The 20,000-nt window shown below is 45.2% G+C and overlaps 1 protein-coding gene across 4 annotated transcripts in view; it reads left to right on the top strand.

The window, feature by feature from the left end:
* The window catches only part of LOC118365752 (ankyrin repeat and fibronectin type-III domain-containing protein 1), a 287,901-nt gene that overhangs the window by 99,257 nt on the left and 168,644 nt on the right, over positions 1 to 20,000 (top strand). For all 4 annotated transcript variants that reach the window (XM_052488465.1, XM_052488464.1, XM_052488459.1 and 1 more), the window contains one exon: positions 1 to 166. This exon is cut by the window's left edge and continues 67 nt beyond it. In XM_052488465.1, coding sequence (XP_052344425.1) covers positions 1 to 166 — 166 coding nt within the window. The remainder of the gene's footprint in view (positions 167 to 20,000) is intronic.

Below are 20,000 nucleotides of genomic sequence, written 5' to 3'. Positions count from 1 at the left end.
CCGCCCCCGTTCACAATCGCCCTTCTCCCACTTCCGCACGCGCACCGCATACCTGCGCAAGAGCGTCTCCGTGGACGACCCCCTGGGCATGGTAGACTACTGCTCGTCGGCGCCCCTCGAGGGCAAAGGCAGTCGCGGCGGCAAGGGCAAGCTCAAGAGGAAGTTTGTAAGTACCCAACTTCCTGTCTTTCCTTTCAAAAGAGCATAGAGAGATTATCCCAGCCAACACACAGCCACCACAAAATGTTGGCTCAAAGTTATGGGTATCAATGTGATATCAGTCTTTTTTAGTTCAAATGACAACCTAGAGAATTCGGTCCCTTTTCAAATGACTGTATTTGTGATTGTGTCATCCTTCACTTAACTGTGCACATGTAAGTGTTTTCCAACGCACACACACACACTGGTTGACCTCAGAAACATACACTACCGTTCAAAAGTTTGGGGTCACGTAGAAATGTCCTTGTTTTCCATGAAAACATACATGAAAAGAGTTGCAAAATTGAATATGAAATATAATCAAGACGTTGACAAGGTTATAAATAATTCTTTTTTATTTAAATAATAATTGTGTCCTTCAAACTTTGCTTTCGTCAAAGAATCTTCAATATCCCTTTTACCCTGTACAAATCTCCCACTTTACCACCACTAAAACACCCCCAGAACATCACATTGCCTCCACCATGCTTGACAGATGGCATCATGCACTCCTACTTTTTTTCTGCATCTCACAAATGTTCTTCTTTGTGGTGTGAACACCTCAAAATTAAGATTTGTCTGTCCATAACACTTTTTTTCCAATCTTACTCTGTCCAGTGCCTGTGGCAAAATAACAATCTTAATCTTTTATTTTTATTGGCCAGTCTGAGATATGTCTTTTACTTTGCAACTCTGTCTAGAAGGCCAGCATCCCAGAGTTGCTTCGTCTCTGTTGACATTGAGACTGGTGTTTTGTGGGTACTATTTAATGAAGCTGCCAGTTGAGGACTTGTGAGGCTTCTTGCTCAGTTGTGCACCGGGGCCTCCCACTACTCTTTCTATTCTGGTAAGAGCCGGTTTGCTGTACACAACGTTGTACGAGATATTCAGTTTCGTGGCAATTTCTCGCATGGAATAGCCTTCATTTCTCAGAACAAGAATATACTGACGAGTTTCAGAAGAACGTTCTTTGTTTCCGGCCATTTTGAGCCTGTAATCGAACCCACAAATGCCGATGCTCCAGATACTCAACTAGTCTAAAGAAGGCCAGTTTTATTGCTTTGTTAATCAGAAGAGTTTTCAGCTGTGCTAACATAATTGCAAAAGGGTTTTCTAATGATCAATTAGCCTTTTAAAATGGTAAACTTGGATTAGCTAACACAGCTAGTGTGATGGTTGCTGATTTTATTTATTTTACCTTTATTTAACTAGGCAAGTCAGTTAAGAACAAATTCTTATTTTCAATGACAGCCTAGGAACAGTGGGTTAACTGCCTGTTCAGGGGCAGAACGACAGATTTGTACCTTGTCAGCTCTGGGATTTGAACTTGCAACCTTTCGGTTACTAGTCCAACACTCTAACCACTAGGCTACCCTGCCCCTGTACCCTGCCCCTGGGCCCCTGTACGCCTATGTAGAAATTCCATTTGAATAAATCTGCCATTTCCAGCCGTTTCCAGCTACAATAGTAATTTACATGAACATGTCTACACTGTATTTCTGATCAATTCTGATATTTTAATGGACCACAAATGTGCTTTTCTTTCAAAAACAAGGACATTTCCAAGTGACTCCAAACTTCTGAACAGTAGTATAATTATCAATGAGCAAATGATCAATCACACAGAATGCATTTGCATGCGATCGGTTCTTCCAGAGAATCTGCCGACGGTAGGTCAATAGAGACTCAACACTAGAGACTGATTTTGTTTGAAAGACTTTCAGGACACACGGTAGTAACTACAAATAGACCTCAAGTCTACAACACAACCAGGCGGTTCGGGCACAATGTGTCCCTTCTGACACAAATAACTCAATCCCCCTGATTGACTTGATTTAGTGAACATGTTTCACATATGGACAGTCCAGGGATATTTGACCCCCGACCTTGATAAGAAATGACCATTGGATGACATAAATGGGAAACTAATAAAATAATAACAGTAGGCTACACCAACATTAGAGTCCATTCATACAATGTTTTGGGTAAATTGCCACATTAGATTTGCTGTGGGAAATGAGGAAATAGTTCATTTCTAGTGCACGGATGCTTGTCAAATAGATAAATCACCCTTAGCCTGTTAACCTTTTACTGTAGTGGGCTAAATCAGGGTCACACAGAGTGATTCTTAGTAGTCTCAAACAAATGTACTTGCAAACAAAAGTATACACCTCACACACATGGTTATGGGCTTACAAAAAAGAAAACACCTGCACCATATTAGATTTAGAGTTGAGATGTATTACATTTTGAGTTTGCGTCACAATGTACATCACAGAAGACAGAAATATAACAAAACAGTTTGACATAGAAACACCTGTTATTTAAAATCATCTTGATTAATTATGAAAAGTATCAATAACGTTCCACCCATGAGACCAAAGGACGCTTTTGGTCATTGACTGCAGGAAAGGTCTACGAAAGGACTGAGTTGTTCTCTTGACAATAGGGCAAACACACAGTATCTCTTGAAAGGCTTTGGTCGCAAGCAGGACTAAGGCAGAGAGGAAGAGGCGAAGCGAGAAGGCTCACTCTCACCAAAAATCTGTCCAGAATAGGCCCAAATGCGTTTCTGTGGACTTAATATGCAGACCTAATCTTGTCGCCTGGCTTCCTGCTTTTGGGACAACGACTCCCATTGTTCGGCCGGAGAGATGAGCATCTCATCATTATATATAGATCTCTGAATAAGGTAACACCTTTTAGGGAGCGGTAAAGGGGTGACCTATAATGGTTGGAACTGACATCAGTTGTGCGGGTGAATTTGGCGCATATTGATGGTTTAAACGAGACATCCGCTGGTTGCAATAGGCCCCTTGTTATTTGATTATTCTGATAGGCTCCATTCTGTAGGCTCCTCGTTAGCCTATCCATTGTCACGTGATGAAAGGTGTGAAAACCGACAATAGGCTCCTGTTTGTGTTTTGCCTGGCTGAGTTGACGATCTGTTTCGGGCCATCAGTTGATTGACAGATGTAGGTCTACTGTAGATCGATCAACTTTCCTCCAGTGGGGATGTTTCAGGCCATCAGTTGATTGACAGATGTAGGTCTACTGTAGATCGATCAACTTTCCTCCAGTGGGGTTGCTCGCCCCACGTTTTATAGTTAGGCTATGTGTAATTTGCAGAGGCGGGTAGAATAATGAAAATCTGTACACACGTAAAGGACAGTTACTTAGACTGTAATTCTGTCAAGTAAAAGTAAATGTATCCCACTTAAACTACTGAAGAAGGAGTGAAAAGTAACTGATCGGAAAACAACTTAATAAGTACTAGTTACATATTGAGTTACTACGTTTTTATTTAATACTTTATGGTAAACTGTGACAGCGAACCAAAAGGACAAGAACTTAGTGAAATTGATTTGACATTCATTTATTATTTAAATGATTCATTAATTATTTAAGCCAGCACCATTATTTAAGTCTGCAGATGTCCTCCAGCACCGGTAGTGGTAGTCTCGACAGAAGACTGACTGCAAACATAGCCCACAGGTGGTACAGTTTCAACGACGGTCTGATTCAAAGTTGACTCAAATCAATGTGCTCAATTTCATAAAGGTCAATGGTACTTGACATTGGAATAATATATATATATATTTTTTTTAAATGTAATAGCATTAATGAAAATGTATTTCACAATATAATTTCAAGGACATGTGATGGTGAATGCGTACCATGCCAAGTGTGATGTTTAATCTTCCACTCAGAACGACATCGGGTAACTCGTCAAACAACGATCAGTATCGACATTTCTCTTGTCAGTCGTGTTACTAGTGTGCAAATCAGACACAGGTCAGCATGGAATAAACACGAAGGTAGGGATCCAGGTCAGAATCATACAGTGCAGATATCAACTCAACCGTCTTCTTCCTCCCTAAGGTAGGATTTACCTGCCATCCTCCTTCTCTTCCGAACCGCTCCTTTCCACTTGGAAGGGGATTTTCATTTTCTTGGCTGGCCCATTCTCCTCCCCCCTCGGTTGTGCCACTACAAGCTGTAACTAAAAAGACACACGCACACAAAATAATGTATTTCTCGTATATGGCACAAAAAGCTTACTGAGATGATACACGGACTGTATTGACAGACGTGCTTATAGGCCTCGTCATGAAAACAGAAGGACATTTCAGAGACACGCAAACACACCCAGAGTGAGAGAGAGAGAGAGCAATGGAGTGACCGGATTCTGCGCCGGACGGACCACTTGTCCTAGCTAACGTTAGCTAGCTGCATGGCTGGACACTGCAGCTAGCTAGCGACCTTAGCCAGCGTCTCTGGTGGCAACCTCACGTGATAGCTATTGCCACACACGTCTGATTCGTCTTGTCAGTGTTTATGCCGGTGACATGCTGACCACATCGCTCACGTTTTCAAAATAAATGTGCACATGCATGCTATTCAGACATTGCACCCGCACTGCTCGCGTGTGTCAGCGTCTGCGTAGCCAGGCGCTAAAATAGAACTTGGTTCCATTTGTGATGCTTGACGCGCTGCAAGTCCCGCCTCTTCCTTACATATACCCACATGGGTGATTGAAAGATGAACTGAGGTCCACACTCCAGTCCAGTTGGCAGTGGTAATGCACCTTAAAGTTGGTTGCTAACCACTATTTAAAGTCCAACGAAGAAGAAGCCTGAAGGAGGAGAGATTACTAGAAACAAACCCGGTTCACCATATTTTCTGTGGATTCATTGTTGGTTGGAGTAGAGGACCTTGTCTATTTCAGGTAAAATAACAACCCAATGTTTATATCCCAGGACAAATTAGCTAGCAACAGAAAGCTAGCTAGCTAAATTGCCATAAATGTTTAATGCTTTTTGACCTGTCCCCAAATTAATATAGTTGGTTCAGAGTTAGTTATTTCAACCTGCGTGTCCTGATCGCGTCTGGTGTGGGAGGACAAAATCAACATGCGTGCGATGGCGCACGCGGACACACGCACCGAGCGAGCGGTCAGGTCAGCATGTAAGTTATCCAACAAGCAGAGATCATATGGGGTGCTAAACATAGGAGATTAAACTTAGCCATTTGATTTGCCACCTAGCCATTTGATTTCCTACCTAGCCATTTGATTCGCTACCTAGCCATTTGATTCGCTACCTAGCCATTTGATTTGCCACCTAGCCATTTGATTTGCTACCTAGCCATTTGATTTGCACTCGCCCTTAAAACCGTAGAACCGTAGAATTATATCTGAGAAATAGTTATCTTACCCAGACATATATAATCTTACAAAGGTAGAAAGTAATTAAAGTTAGTGATGGGACAATAGATACCAGAGTTCCGATGCAGTTTTAAAAGCACTACTGATCTGACGCAACGTACCGATGCTCGTTTTTAAGTAACATTACCTCGTGATCAACGACGTCCAAAGCTTCGTTTGATCACGTGGTTTCTCAAACCGTGTGTTGCAAAATGCGAGATCTCACTGATTTCGCCGTGGGTTCCGGTGCTTTCTTCAATTCCAAGTTGCTTTCAACCACCAACCTTTACTGTAGGTCTAAAATGTAGATAAGATCTTTCCATGTTGCGTCACCTGATCGGTAGCTCAGCAAGTAGAATCTGGGACCATAGAACACTCATAGATGATGTAAAAGTGTTAAGACACATATTCTATTCTTATATACAATAAGAGTGACTCCAAAATGACACACGACATTATTTACCATTAATTCCTGGATGTAAAATAATCTGAAGCGCAGCCAAAACAAACAGCACATGTGTCCAACAAATGTGTAGAGTCACAAGCTCGATGTAGTCATTGTGTGCTATGAATATGGGCCCAAATACTTCACTTTTTACTACTTTAATACACATATAAATGAATTTGACCCAGTACGTCTGCTTCCCTAAAATGGGAGGACTATATACAAAAAGTGTTGTAATTTTAAACGGTTCCCCGATATGGATGAAAATACCCTCAAATTAAAGCTGACAGTCTGCACGTTAACCTCCATCGTCACTGTATCATTTCAAATACAAAATGCTGGAGTACAGAGCATTAAAAAACCATCAATGTGGCATTGTCCCAGTAGTTTTGGAGCTCACTATAAAGGCCACTAAGCAAACACTTTTATCTAAAGTCACTGATCATACAGGTCACCCCTGCGAGAAATGAACCCGTGACCTTGGCGTTGCTAATGCCACACAGTCTTACCAACTGAGCCACACAACACCAACCTCTTACCAACCATTATTTCCCACCTGTCATCTACAGAACCTTTCATGGCAAACCTAATTTGAGAAGGGGAGGTTGGGTGTTCCAAATGGGGTTCGTCCCATGTGGCGCCTCTTCCACACTATAGAGGACCATGACCTGAGACATAAGGAGAGAGGAGAGGGGTTGTGTTGTGGTCATTCGAGATTGAAGTTGTCGTTATTGTTCGTGGTCATGAGATCTGGTAAGAGGATCCATCATTACCTAGCTAGACTTTGTAATTGGTTCTCAAATAACCCCAGAAGGAACGTGACACCAACCATGGAAGGGGAGAGTCGGTGGGGGACCTCTGAGTGGTGCCTGTCTGGGTGTATGAGAGAGTGTGCGGATGTCTTTCTCTGTCAAACACGCAAGGTTGTCTAAGAATTACCCAATTATCACTGGGTTGAGAAGAAACCGGTAGAGAGAACCATATCTCTGTGATATAAAATCTATTGTGAAGATTGACAGATATTGCCAAATCGGACAGTCCTACACCCACTTTAATGAGATGGGGACCACTCTGGACCTGATGACGTGTCGCCTGTGTTTAGGGGTAAGACATTTTTAAAGCCACGGTACCATTTGGAGCGATACTGTTGCAATACAAGTTGGATTAGAATAGTTGTATTTCTGTTTGTACTAGATAAGTCTTGTGTAACCGACTGGGTTCGAACCTCCTTTGACCTACTCCTGTCCGAAACAACCCTAGAAGCTGATGCGTTACCAAAATGCAACTTACAGTACCAATGTGACTGACTGGGTTTGAACCGGGCTCCCCTGTGCACTATACAGGACTGTGTTAGCCCACTGAGCTGAAGCTAAGGCATAAGTTCAGGGAGCTAACGCAAATAAAAAACGACTACTTGAAAGCGGAGGGGTGAAATGCCATCCCCTGGAGAATATAATTAGTCATGGCCAATCAGCAATGGTTGCTAGGAGTTTGTTTTAGTGCCAAAGCATTTTTACAGGACAATGAGTGCAGGAGCGAGGGACAATTTACACTTTGTTAGTAATTCTGAACACATTTCTGTCTCTCGCATCAGACGACATGCTTTTGAAATCCACATCTAATTTCTGCCACCAGATATTTCCGTAAAGAGAACAATGGTTGTCATTTAAAAACTCTTAGATGTTATGTCACCTATTTAGGGGACTTTAAGCGGTTCTGGACCGGTTCCAACGGACATTTTGGCGCACAGTGTTTTTTTACGGTTATAAGAAAGGTGAGATCTTATAGTAAGTCGTTTATCATTTGATTTTTACTGAACAAAAACATAAATGCAACAATTTCCAGGATTTTACTGAGTTACAGGATGATCTTGCCAAAGGTGAAATGCTCACGAACAGGGATGTAAACAAATTTGAGAGAAATAAGCGTTTTGTGCGTATGGAACATTTCTGGGATCTTTTATTTCAGCTCATGAAACACGGGACCAACATTTTACATGTTGCGTTTATATTTTTGTGCAGTGTATATTCAGAAAGCATTTCAGTAATGTCAAGCCCTATTGCCCCATTTTTGTTGAATAGGGAAAAAAATCATTTATGATTTTACATATTTTCCTAATATTTGTAATATGTACTTGAGCTTATATTCTCAAAAGTGTCTACACCTCAGCCAGAAAGGTGAGTTCCAGAACTTTCTAAAACTATGCAACATTACCAGTTATTGTTTATGGCCATCTCATGACAAATAATTCCATTTAGGCGGAAATCAACATTTTCATCCAAGATTAAGCCATGGAAAGAGGTTTCTACATGTTGTATAAATACGTGAGTTTTCTTTTATCATTTACATTCTCTCACTCCAAAAGCCAGGCAGCCATCTTGGTTTACAGATACAGGCTGAGCAGTAATAACCTCTTTTGTGTTTGTTGTTCTGTTGATCATTTTGCAGCTCTTTCGCTTTGTGAGCTCGTCAAAACAACAACAAGAGAACCAACAACCGCTCGCTTCATTCATTGTCCCGCAGACAATCATTTAGTGTACACCTTGCACATCCCAGGCAGTCATTTTGTAGAAAAGCAGATTTTTTCACAATGACAAACAAAGTCATATATCAATGAGGAGAAACGGTGGCCGTGTTGTTTCGTAGGTTACTGTGTGTGTGTGTGTGTGTGTGTGTGTGTGTGTGTGTGTGTGTGTGTGTGTGTGTGTGTGTGTGTGTGTGTGTGTGTGTGTGTGTGTGTGTGTGTGTGTGTGTGTGTGTGTGTCTGCGTGCATTTGTGCCTGCGTGTGTGTGCTTGTGTGTACTGCATTCCATTAATATGCGCAGCAGCTGTCTGTTCAAAATAAACAGATCAGCTGATTAGTCACTGAATCCATTTTTTTTTGCCTGGTTGTTTATTTTTTTCCACTAATTGCATCCATTAGGGCTGACGACAGCATAGCGATGGGTTGGGGTGTGTGTGTGTGTGTGTGTTTGTTGTGTGTGTGTGTGTGTGTGTGTGTGTGTGTGTGTGTGTGTGTGTGTGTGTGTGTGTGTGTGTGTGTGTGTGTGTGTGTGTGTGTGTGTGTGTGTGTGTGTGAAGTCCAATCTGTGAGAGGCAGACCTGGCCACAGTTGTCACATGTAGATTTTGCGGTAGTGTCCTGATGTCCTTTCCTCTTCGCTCTATTTGCTTCTCGGTGTTGAGCCGGGGTTGTTTTGCTTGTCAGCAGCCCGTCACCCTTGCCCCTCCTCTCCCTCGCTCCCCCACTCCACTCCTCCTCTTCCTGTGATGTGTCAGTATTGGTGTTGGAGCGTAACACAGCCAACACCAATAGACCACTGTGAACAGAGCACACATTTCTTTGTAGGCTGCATGAGAGAGAGAGAGAGAGAGAGAGAGAGAGAGAGAGAGAGAGAGAGAGAGAGAGAGAGAGAGAGAGAGAGAGAGAGAGAGAGAGAGAGAGAGAGAGAGAGAGAGAGAGAGAGAGAGAGAGAGAGAGAGAGAGAGAGAGAGAGAGAGAGAGAGAGAGAGAGAGAGAGAGAGAGAGAGAGAGAGAGAGAGAGAGAGAGAGAGAGAGAGAGAGAGAGAGAGAGAGAGAGAGATGCTATGGTAGAGCTGGCTGCAGTAAGAGGCAGAGCAGTAAATTAGGGAATGTTTGAGCAATGCATGAGACAGGCAACTGCAGCAGATTTGACTCCAGCTCTAGATTGATTTGAGTTGCCATGGCACCACAGACTGGCAGTGTGTGTGTGTGTGTGTGTGTGTGGGGGGGGTTGGATGTGCAGGAGACAGAGAAAATCGTTTTTGTGTGTGTTTCAGAGAGAAATAGTTTGATTTCTGTAATGGTGTGGCTAAATGGTTGATCACTTTCACTCCAGAACTGAGCGATGCTTCAAACTGGAAAGGCACACACTTATTTGTGACCGTGTAACGATCTGTTTGTGCAATTTACGTTGTTTACCGAACCTCTCCTCTGGAACGGTATGAGTCATGATGACTCACAGAGATTCTTAATTAGTCAAGTGAACTACTGTCCACTTCAGTCACTGTGGCAAGTAATGAACCAGTCTATGTTGATTGCTGATTCTCTGAATTTTAGCAGTCAATGTGAGTCAGTGATTGACGGAGAAAAATACATAACCAGATATATATTCATATCTTGTTGTGACAAGGATGTACCATCTACCTACTGGTGTGTGTGTGTGTGTGTGTGTATACCTGCTGCTTGTGTGTGTTTGTGTGAGAGTTTGTCTGGATGGGGATCTCACAGTGGTGCCCTTCGTCCAATGATCTGATTGATATTCATGGTGCGTAGGTCAAAGGGTCCCTGCTAGGCTGTGGTTCGGTGAAATAGGACTGTTCCCTCTGGAGGAGCCCCCTGTCTCTCTGTACCGGTCCTCTCAGCCAGACAGGAGACATTGGGCCGTGCTCGCGCATAATAACACCGCAACAACAAGTTCACACTGGCTCTGAAGAGGACCATGCTGATACTTAATTCAACCAGCTCCTCACAGACAATGCTAGTCGTTGGAGATCAATTCAAGTAGCAAATGTGCGACACTGTGCTGATTAGACTAGCGTTTAGGAAGACAGGACAAACATTTATGGAGAAGTCTTAAGCAAGTGTAACAGTGTAGCTTCCGTCCCTCTCCTCGCCCCAACCTGGGCTCGAACCAGGGACCCTCTGCACACATCAACCACAGTCACTCGCGAAGCATCGTCGCCCATCGCGCCACAAAAGCTGCGGCCCTTGCAGAGCAAGGGGAAGAATCAGCGCTCACCACCGCTAACTAGCTAGCCATTTAACATTGGTCACACAAGCACATTCAGAATGACCTGACGTTTATGTTACATTTCGGGCGATTCTATTGGCCCAGTAGTCTAATACACACCATGGAGTGCTTCGGTGTGTGGCTTGTTTTCATAGTGCATCAGCACTTGATTCTTTGATTACACTCATTACTGACCTACGTTGCAAATGGATCCCCATTGACACAAGAAGTGGGTTCCGTAACAAAGCAATAGGCAATACCTGTCACTACCACCAGGGAGCAGCGCAACAATAGCAGAGCACGGCATAGCAGGCAGCAGTGGGCTTCAATAGAACTGGATTGTGTTCATTCGGGACACACCGTAGGTTACCGTTTTGCAACAGAACACGAAAAAAGTGTTTATTGGACCAATTGTATGTAGTCCCACTCTGTTTTCTTCCATTTGGTGCCTAATGAATAGTACCCAGGATATACCATGCTGCGGCGGTGCTAGATGCCCCTGGCCTTATTAGAATTAGCACAGTCATTATGGAGGTGATTAGCTTAATGATGTGTTCCATATGGGGCCCTGGGAACACTCTTTGGAAGAGCTCTGAGCTGTTTGCGTTCTTCCTCTGGGAATTCTTTAACCTTCTTCTAACCTGGGTTTGGCCGGAAAGAAAACAACAGGAATGCAGCACTGGTTGACGAGAGCAACAGATGGTTCACGATGTGTTGGATATTTGACGTCGACTTATGCAACGTACAGTGGTGGAGCTGGGCGCCGTTTACTGTGTGTCTGTGCCGCATGGCGCTGTAGCGCAGATCCAGGCACCGCTACGTAACGCCCTGTATCGATATGCACTGAACGCCACAGACCAATCTGTTTAATGACTGGATTCAATATCCTTCACTGGCGCCCCGGACCAGAGCTCGGCACACTGTGGCTGGGCGCTTATTAATGGAGAGCGGTGCAGATGACGGAAGCCTGGGGATGGGCTTGTCATCGACTTGTGGACTGTTTATCATCTGATTAGTCGGTCTTCACTTAGCATGGTCCAGCATGGTTACTGCACCAATGTAGGACACGCGCACACTGTCCAGTAGCTGGTTCGTTATTTCTCTGCTGTCATGCAGCATCCTGCAGTAAGTCAGTAGCGTGTGTCAAGAGTTCTGCTTTGTTAGCGCTGTACAAAAGCGCTGGACAAGACATTAGGGACACCTGCTCTTTCCATGACAAAGCTTTCACCCGGTCAGTCTATGAACCCGCATTGATGTCACCTGTTAAATCCACTTCAATCAGTGTAGATGAAGGGGAGGCGATAAGCTTAAAGAAGGATTTTTAAGCCTTGAGATAATTGAGACATGGATTGTGTACATGTGCCTTTGAGGGTGAATGGGCAAGACAAACTATTGAAGTGCCTTTGAACATGGTATGGTAGTAGGTGCCAGGTGTCAGGAACTGCAACGCTGCTGGGTTTTTCACGATCAACAGTTTCCTGTGTGTATCAAGAATGGTCCACCACCCAAAGGACATCCAGCTGACTTGACACAACATTGGGCAGTATCCCTGTGGAACGCTTTTGACACCTTGTAGAGTCCACGCCCTGACGAATTCAGGCTGTTCTGAGGGCAAAGGGGAGGTGCAACTCAATATTAGGACGGTGTTCCTAATGTTTTGTACACTCAGTGTCGATTCTCCATCCCATGTCTGTTCCCAGTAATGAATTGCAAACCAAGCCCAGAACTGTGAGTCAATTATAATGACCAGGTTGTGGAATGCTCGTCACATTGCCATAAAAGAGTAATCCAAACCGTAAATAAAATGATAGAATGCCGTTAAAATGTTCATACGTTAATCAGATCCATACGTTAATCAGATCCATACGTTAATCAGATCCATACGTTAATCAGATCCATACGTTAATCAGATCCAAACGTTAATCAGATCCATACGTTAATCAGATCCAAACGTTAATCAGATCCATACGTTAATCAGATCCATACGTTAATCAGATCCATACGTTAATCAGATCCATACGTTAATCAGATCCATACATTAATCAGATCCATACGTTAATCAGATCCATACGTTAATCAGATCCATACGTTAATCAGATCCATACATTAATCAGATCCATACGTTAATCAGATCCATACATTAATCAGATCCAACGTTAATCAGATCCAAACATTAATCAGATCCATACGTTAATCAGATCCAAACATTAATCAGATCCATACATTAATCAGATCCAAATGTTAATCAGATCCATACGTTAATCAGATCCACGTTAATCAGATCCATACGTTAATCACGTTAATCCATACGTTAATCAGATCCATACGTTAATCAGATCCATACATTAATCAGATCCATACATTAATCAGATCCATACGTTAATCAGATCCAAACGTTAATCAGATCCAAACGTTAATCAGATCCATACATTAATCAGATCCATACATTAATCAGATCCATACGTTAATCAGATCCAAACGTTATCAGCGTTAATCAGATCCATACGTTAATCAGATCCATACGTTAATCAGATCCATACGTTAATCAGATCCATACATTAATCAGATCCATACGTTAATCAGATCCATACGGTAATCAGATCCAAACGTTAATCAGATCCATACATTAATCAGATCCATACGTTAATCAGATCCATACATTAATCAGATCCATACATTAATCAGATCCATACGTTAATCAGATCCATACGTTAATCAGATCCAAACGTTAATCAGATCCAAACGTTAATCAGATCCATACGTTAATCAGATCCATACGTTAATCAGATCCATACGGTAATCAGATCCATACGTTAATCAGATCCATACGTTAATCAGATCCATACGTTAATCAGATCCATACGTTAATCAGATCCAAACGTTAATCAGATCCATACGTTAATCAGATCCATACGTTAATCAGATTCATACGTTAATCAGATCCATACGTTAATCAGATCCATACATTAATCAGATCCAAACGTTAATCAGATCCATACGTTAATCAGATCCATACGTTAATCAGATCCATACGTTAATCACATCCATACGATCCATACGTTAATCAGATCCATACGTTAATCAGATCCATACGTTAATCAGATCCATAATCAGATCCATACGATCCATACGTTAATCAGATCCATACGTTAATCAGATCCATACGTTAATCAGATCCATACGTTAATCAGATCCATACGTTAATCAGATCCAAACGTTAATCAGATCCATACATTAATCAGATCCATACGTTAATCAGATCCATACGTTAATCAGATCCATACGTTAATCAGATCCAAACCCTGTGTCTGTGTATCGAGACCCTAGTTGGAGGATGTACTGCCTCTCGCAACTATAGTAGAATGTGCATATTGTATTTAACTCTGTTTTCACGTACAGTATGTGATGACTTGGAGGTATGCCATCTGGGCCATGGGTCATGTCCGATATGAATCACTTTTCCTGAAATCCTGCCTCGAAGATGATTGGTGGGGACTGGTATGTTGTAAGCTGGACCAAGTGTGTATGGTTCAAGCAGATAAGTGGCTATAGTGATTCAATTAAGTCGATAAACACCTCCAGACCTCTCCGTTGCGACACACCTGATGTCACGGGCTCAGCGAGAGCTTACGAGTGATTCATAAAACTGTCATGTCACTGTAATTACGTCTTTATGAGGCCTCCGGGACTGTGTTTAAAGCATCCGCCTAATCTGTATGCAATACGGAGGTGTCAATCAAAGCCCCCGTCTTAATGCCAAGTCATTCAGATGCAATAGAGATTAGAGGATGTACGCTACGCTGACGCCCCAAGAAAAGAGCAGATAATGAAAGTCACTCGGTCTGGTGTAGAGAGAAACGGGATGGCTTCCTGCGCTAATGGGATGAAAAGGGAGTGTCTTGAATGGATAAACGGGTCCTTGCCTGTAAGATGTAAGCTAATGAAAGTTACTCACTGCAGCGTAGAGATGAATGGAATGGAATGGCTGTCTGAAATGATGGGATTTAAAGGGGAATGTTCACTAGGCGAGTAGGTCCTCACCTTTAAGATATAGGCTTAGTGGTACAGCATGAGTCATTGGGAATTGTGTCACAGTCACGTCGCTCACTGGAGACCACAGCCTTCGGCAGTTCTCCCCCGCTGATGATGTCACTGGGCGACAACCCCACCTACACGTCATTGAGGTGAATCGAGTTTGGGGACACATTCACGTCATACGGTCTTCGTACGTCAGTACCTGTACAATCCAATAACGAATGTGCTTTGTAACCCCCTTCAACAGTATTTCATTATAGTGGATCTCGACGTAATGCTCAAAGAAACAGAGAGGACAGTACCGTGTTCCTTTAAATGTATTTGGTTTTGTTGTGAGTATGAGACAAGAAACGGGTCTGAGACTCTATTTGGATCTAGAGGATAACTCAGTAGTTGAACTTACTTCGAGCACTTCTGTTTTGTCTTGTCGGTGGAAAGAGACATGGACATGCAGAATACTGTAAAAACAGTAAACACACTGAGAACACATTTGAAACAAAGTATATATATATATATGTGAATAGTCAGGGTTGTGCATCATTTTCAGGAAGCCATTTATTTGAAAGCCGAGACTACGAATACAGAGTTTTGCAATGATGATACAAAATAATCATTTGTAAAAATAAAAAAAAACACTGTTGAAAAAAACTCACTATTGACTTCTTGTCTGTGTCTTGCTTGTTTGATGTGCTGTGTATGCTACATATAGCTTTGCCTAAACAGCTGCTTGTAAACTCCCCTCCTGGGAAAACAAAAGAACATGAAATTGCTCGACAACCTGTGTTGTGCTTATGTTTCCAATTATATCCGAACGTTACTGTTTCAGCAGACAAAGAACTAGGTTTGCTCTGATTGTATTTGTGTAACACCGGCATTGGAGTTGACTGAGCACTGAGCACTGAGCACTGAGCAGCGGCTGAAGAGAGGTAGGCCAGTGGATCCCACATGGGCAGAAATCTCTGTATTTTTAGCAACAGCAAGTCCGGTTTCAGAAAATCTGGAGCGGCAGCATCTCAGTTCTTTGTGATACTTATTCTGCCCTCCATCCCGTCTGCTCAATCAGTTACAACATTGACCACATGATGGCGGTATCGTACCACACAAAGCCCCATAGGCCCTGTTCAGCTGAGACCAAGTGTGTGTTTTGTCATTGTCAGCCTCTATTGAATTCTGTCTGGGTTACAGTAGCGCTTACCTCAATGGTGTGCCACCCCCTTAGGTCTTGACTGTGACTCACACCCCAGGTGACTAACAATAGTCACTATCCCTATACGGGATAGGCATGGTATACATTGTCCAACGAAATGCAACAACAATAAGAAATAGTAAAAAAAATAAGAATACGAACATAAAGTAAATGGCAGTAGAATAGAATACCTTTTTTAACAAGTGTAATACAGGAAGGCACAATTTACAGTCCAATATTTACGCGTGTCTACGAGAAGAGGGTTGGGGGGCCAAGTGTATAATAGCAGCAGTTGTGATGTGTGCTAAGGTGCGGAAACTCAGATCAGGTGGTCAGTCCAGTTTAAAGTGTTCAGCTGTCTGATGGTCTTGGAGATAGAAACTGTCTCTGAGCCTGTTGGTATCGGACCTCATGCTCTGATACAGTCTGATGGGCTTGGAGATAGAAACTGTCTCTGAGCCTGTTGGTATCGGACCTCATGCTCTGATACAGTCTGATGGGCTTGGAGATAGAAACTGTCTCTGAGCCTGTTGGTATCGGACCTCATGCTCTGATACAGTCTGATGGGCTTGGAGATAGAAACGGTCTCTGAGCCTGTTGGTATCGGACCTCATGCTCTGATACAGTCTGATGGGTTTGGAGATAGAAACTGTCTCTGAGCCTGTTGGTATCGGACCGGATGCTCTGATACAGTCTGATGGGCTTGGAGATAGAAACTGTCTCGGAGCCTGTTGGTATTGGACCTCATGCTCTGATACAGTCTGAATGGCTTGGAGATAGAAACTGTCTCTGAGCCTGTTGGTATCGGAACCTCATGCTCTGATACAGTCTGATGGGCTTGGAGATAGAAACTGTCTCGGAGCCTGTTGGTATTGGACCTCATGCTCTGATACAGTCTGAATGGCTTGGAGATAGAAACTGTCTCTGAGCCTGTTGGTATCGGAACCTCATGCTCTGATACAGTCTGATGGGCTTGGAGATAGAAACTGTCTCGGAGCCTGTTGGTATTGGACCTCATGCTCTGATACAGTCTGATGGGCTTGGAGATAGAAACTGTCTCGGAGCCTGTTGGTATTGGACCTCATGCTCTGATACAGTCTGATGGGCTTGGAGATAGAAACTGTCTCTGAGCCTGTTGGTATCGGACCGGATGCTCTGATACAGTCTGAATGGCTTGGAGATAGAAACTGTCTCTGAGCCTGTTGGTATCGGACCTCATGCTCTGATACAGTCTGAATGGCTTGGAGATAGAAACTGTCTCTGAGCCTGTTGGTATCGGACCTCATGCTCTGATACAGTCTGAATGGCTTGAGATAGAAACTGTCTCTGAGCCTGTTGGTATCGGACCTCATGCTCTGATACAGTCTGAATGGCTTGGAGATAGAAACGGTCTCTGAGCCTGTTGGTATCGGACCTCATGCTCTGATACAGTCTGAATGGCTTGTAGATAGAAACTGTCTCTGAGCCTGTTGGTATCGGATCTCATGCTCTGATACAGTCTGAATGGCTTGGAGATAGAAACGGTCTCTGAGCCTGTTGGTATTGGACCGGATGCTCTGATACAGTCTGAATGGCTTGGAGATAGAAACTGTCTCTGAGCCTGTTGGTATCGGACCTCATGCTCTGATACAGTCTGAATGGCTTGGAGATAGAAACGGTCTCTGAGCCTGTTGGTATCGGATCTCATGCTCTGATACAGTCTGAATGGCTTAGAGATAGAAACGGTCTCTGAGCCTGTTGGTATCGGACCGGATGCTCTGATACAGTCTGAATGGCTTGGAGATAGAAACGGTCTCGGAGCCTGTTGGTATCGGACCTCATGCTCTGATACAGTCTGAATGGCTTGGAGATAGAAACTGTCTCTGAGCCTGTTGGTATCGGACCTCATGCTCTGATACAGTCTGATGGCTTGTAGATAGAAACTGTCTCTGAGCCTGTTGGTATCGGACCTCATGCTCTGATACAGTCTGAATGGCTTGGAGATAGAAACTGTCTCTGAGTCTGTTGGTATCGGACCTCATGCTCTGATACAGTCTGATGGCTTGTAGATAGAAACTGTCTCTGAGCCTGTTGGTATCAGACCTAATGCTCCGATCCCGTCTGCCCGACGGTGTGTGGGGTCAATGATGAGGCTTGCATCCCTTCCTCAGGAACCTTCCTTGATGGGTGGAAGCACGGTTCCACTGATGTGGGCAATCTTCACCACCAGCTGGAGGGCCTTGTGGTCGTGGACGGAGCAATTCGCAGTTAAGAGCATTGGGCCAGTAACCGAAAGGTGGCTGGTATGAATCCCTGAGACGGCAAGTTGGAAAAATCTGCCGTTGTTTGACCAAGGCTGGTAATCCCCAACAACGATTGTTGATGGGTTGTGAAGGCAGCCCCCCCGCACCCCTCTGATTCAGAGGGATTGGGGTAAATGCCGAAGACCCATTTCGACTAGGTATCCCCTTTTCCCAATTCCCGTACCAGGCCGTGATGCAACCGGCCAGGACGCTCTCGATGGTGCAGCAGTAGTATTTGGAGATACCTCGTTCAGCCGCCTTAGGAAGTAGAGACGCTCTTGCACCCTCTTGACAAGAGTGGTGGTGTTGTTGGTCCATGACAAGTCTGTTGTTGGTCCATGACAAGTCCTCGGTGATGAGGCTGAGGAACTTAAAACTCGTGACTCTCTCTACTACAGTCCCATTTATATGGCCCGGGGCATGTTTCCTCCTCTGCTTTATCCTGCTATATTTTCTGCCGTTGAGGGAGAGGTTGTTTTCATGACACCGCAATGCCAGTTAATTTATCTCCCTATAGGCTGACTCGTCGTTGTTGGTTATCAGGCATACAACCCGAGGTTTCGTCAGGAAACCTGATGATGGAGTCGGTGGCGTGCACAGCAGATGACTGAGGACACACCCCTTGGGGTTCCCCCGTGGGTTAAGAGTCAGTGTGGAGGAGGTGTTGTTGCCTCTCCTCACAGCCTGTGGTCTGCCCGTCAGGAAGTCCAGGGTCCAGATGCAGATGAGCTTGACGTCGAGCCTGGGGGGAACAATAGTGTGTAATTTTGAACTGTAGTCTATGAACATCATTCCAACAGGCGTTCCTCTTGTCCCGATGTGTTACGGCCACGTTAATGGTGATGGACATGGCATCTTCCGTGGATCTGTTGGAGTGGGTCTAAGACGTAAGACCGGATACCTGCTCGCGAGCAACACACACAAAATCACCCTTGGTGTAACAGTTACATAAATCCACTGAGTGATGGGTCATACGTTCACTCTACCCTTGTCACACCTTCAACCCTCTCCCTTCCCCCTCTCCTCCTCCCCGTCCCCCCCGTCCCCGTCCCTCTCTCCTCCTCCCCACCCCCCGTCCCCGTCCCTCTCTCCTCCTCCCCACCCCCCCCCCCCCCCGTCCCGTCCCTCTCTCCTCCTCCCCACCCCCATCCCCCCCGTCCCCCCGTCCCCGTCCCTCTCTCCTCCTCCCCACCCCCATCCCCCCGTCCCCATCGTCCCCGTCCCCTCTCCTCCTCCCCACCCCCCATCCCCCCCCGTCCCCCCGTCCCCGTCCCTCTCTCCTCCTCCCCACCCCCTGTCCCCGTCCCCATCCCCTCTCCTCCTCCCCACCCCCCGTCCCCGTCCCCCCCCGTCCCTCTCTCCTCCTCCCCACCCCCCCGTCCCCGTCGTCCCCGTCCCCTCTCCTCCTCCCCACCCCCCCGTCCCCATCGTCCCCATCCCTCTCTCCTCCTCCTCACCCCCATCCCCCCGTGTCCCCGTCCCCTCTCCTCCTCCCCACCCCCCCGTCCCCGTCCCCGTCCCTCTCTCCTCCTCCCCACTCCCCCCGTCCCCGTCGTCCCCGTCCCTCTCTCCTCCTCCCCAACCCCCCCGTCCCCATCGTCCCCGTCCCTCTCTCCTCCTCCCCACCCCCCGCCCCCCCGTCCCCGTCCCCGTCCCCCTCTTCTCCTCACCACCCCCCCGTCCCCATCCCCCCCGTCCCCCCGTCCCCGTCCCTCTCTCCTCCTCCCCACCCCCCCGTCCCCCCGTCCCCGTCCCTCTCTCCTCCTCTCCACCCCCCGTCCCCGTCCCTCTCTCCTCCTCCCCACCCCCCGTCCGCCCCGTCCCCGTCCCTCTCTCCTCCTCCCCACCCCCCCGTCCCCGTCCCCGTCCCTCTCTCCTCCTCCCCACCCCCCGT

Source organism: Oncorhynchus keta, chromosome 3 (assembly GCF_023373465.1).
Source record: "Oncorhynchus keta strain PuntledgeMale-10-30-2019 chromosome 3, Oket_V2, whole genome shotgun sequence".
NCBI lineage: Eukaryota > Metazoa > Chordata > Actinopteri > Salmoniformes > Salmonidae > Oncorhynchus > Oncorhynchus keta.
The sequence above is the reverse complement of the archived record's forward strand: the minus strand, read 5'-3'. Positions and strand labels throughout refer to the sequence as shown.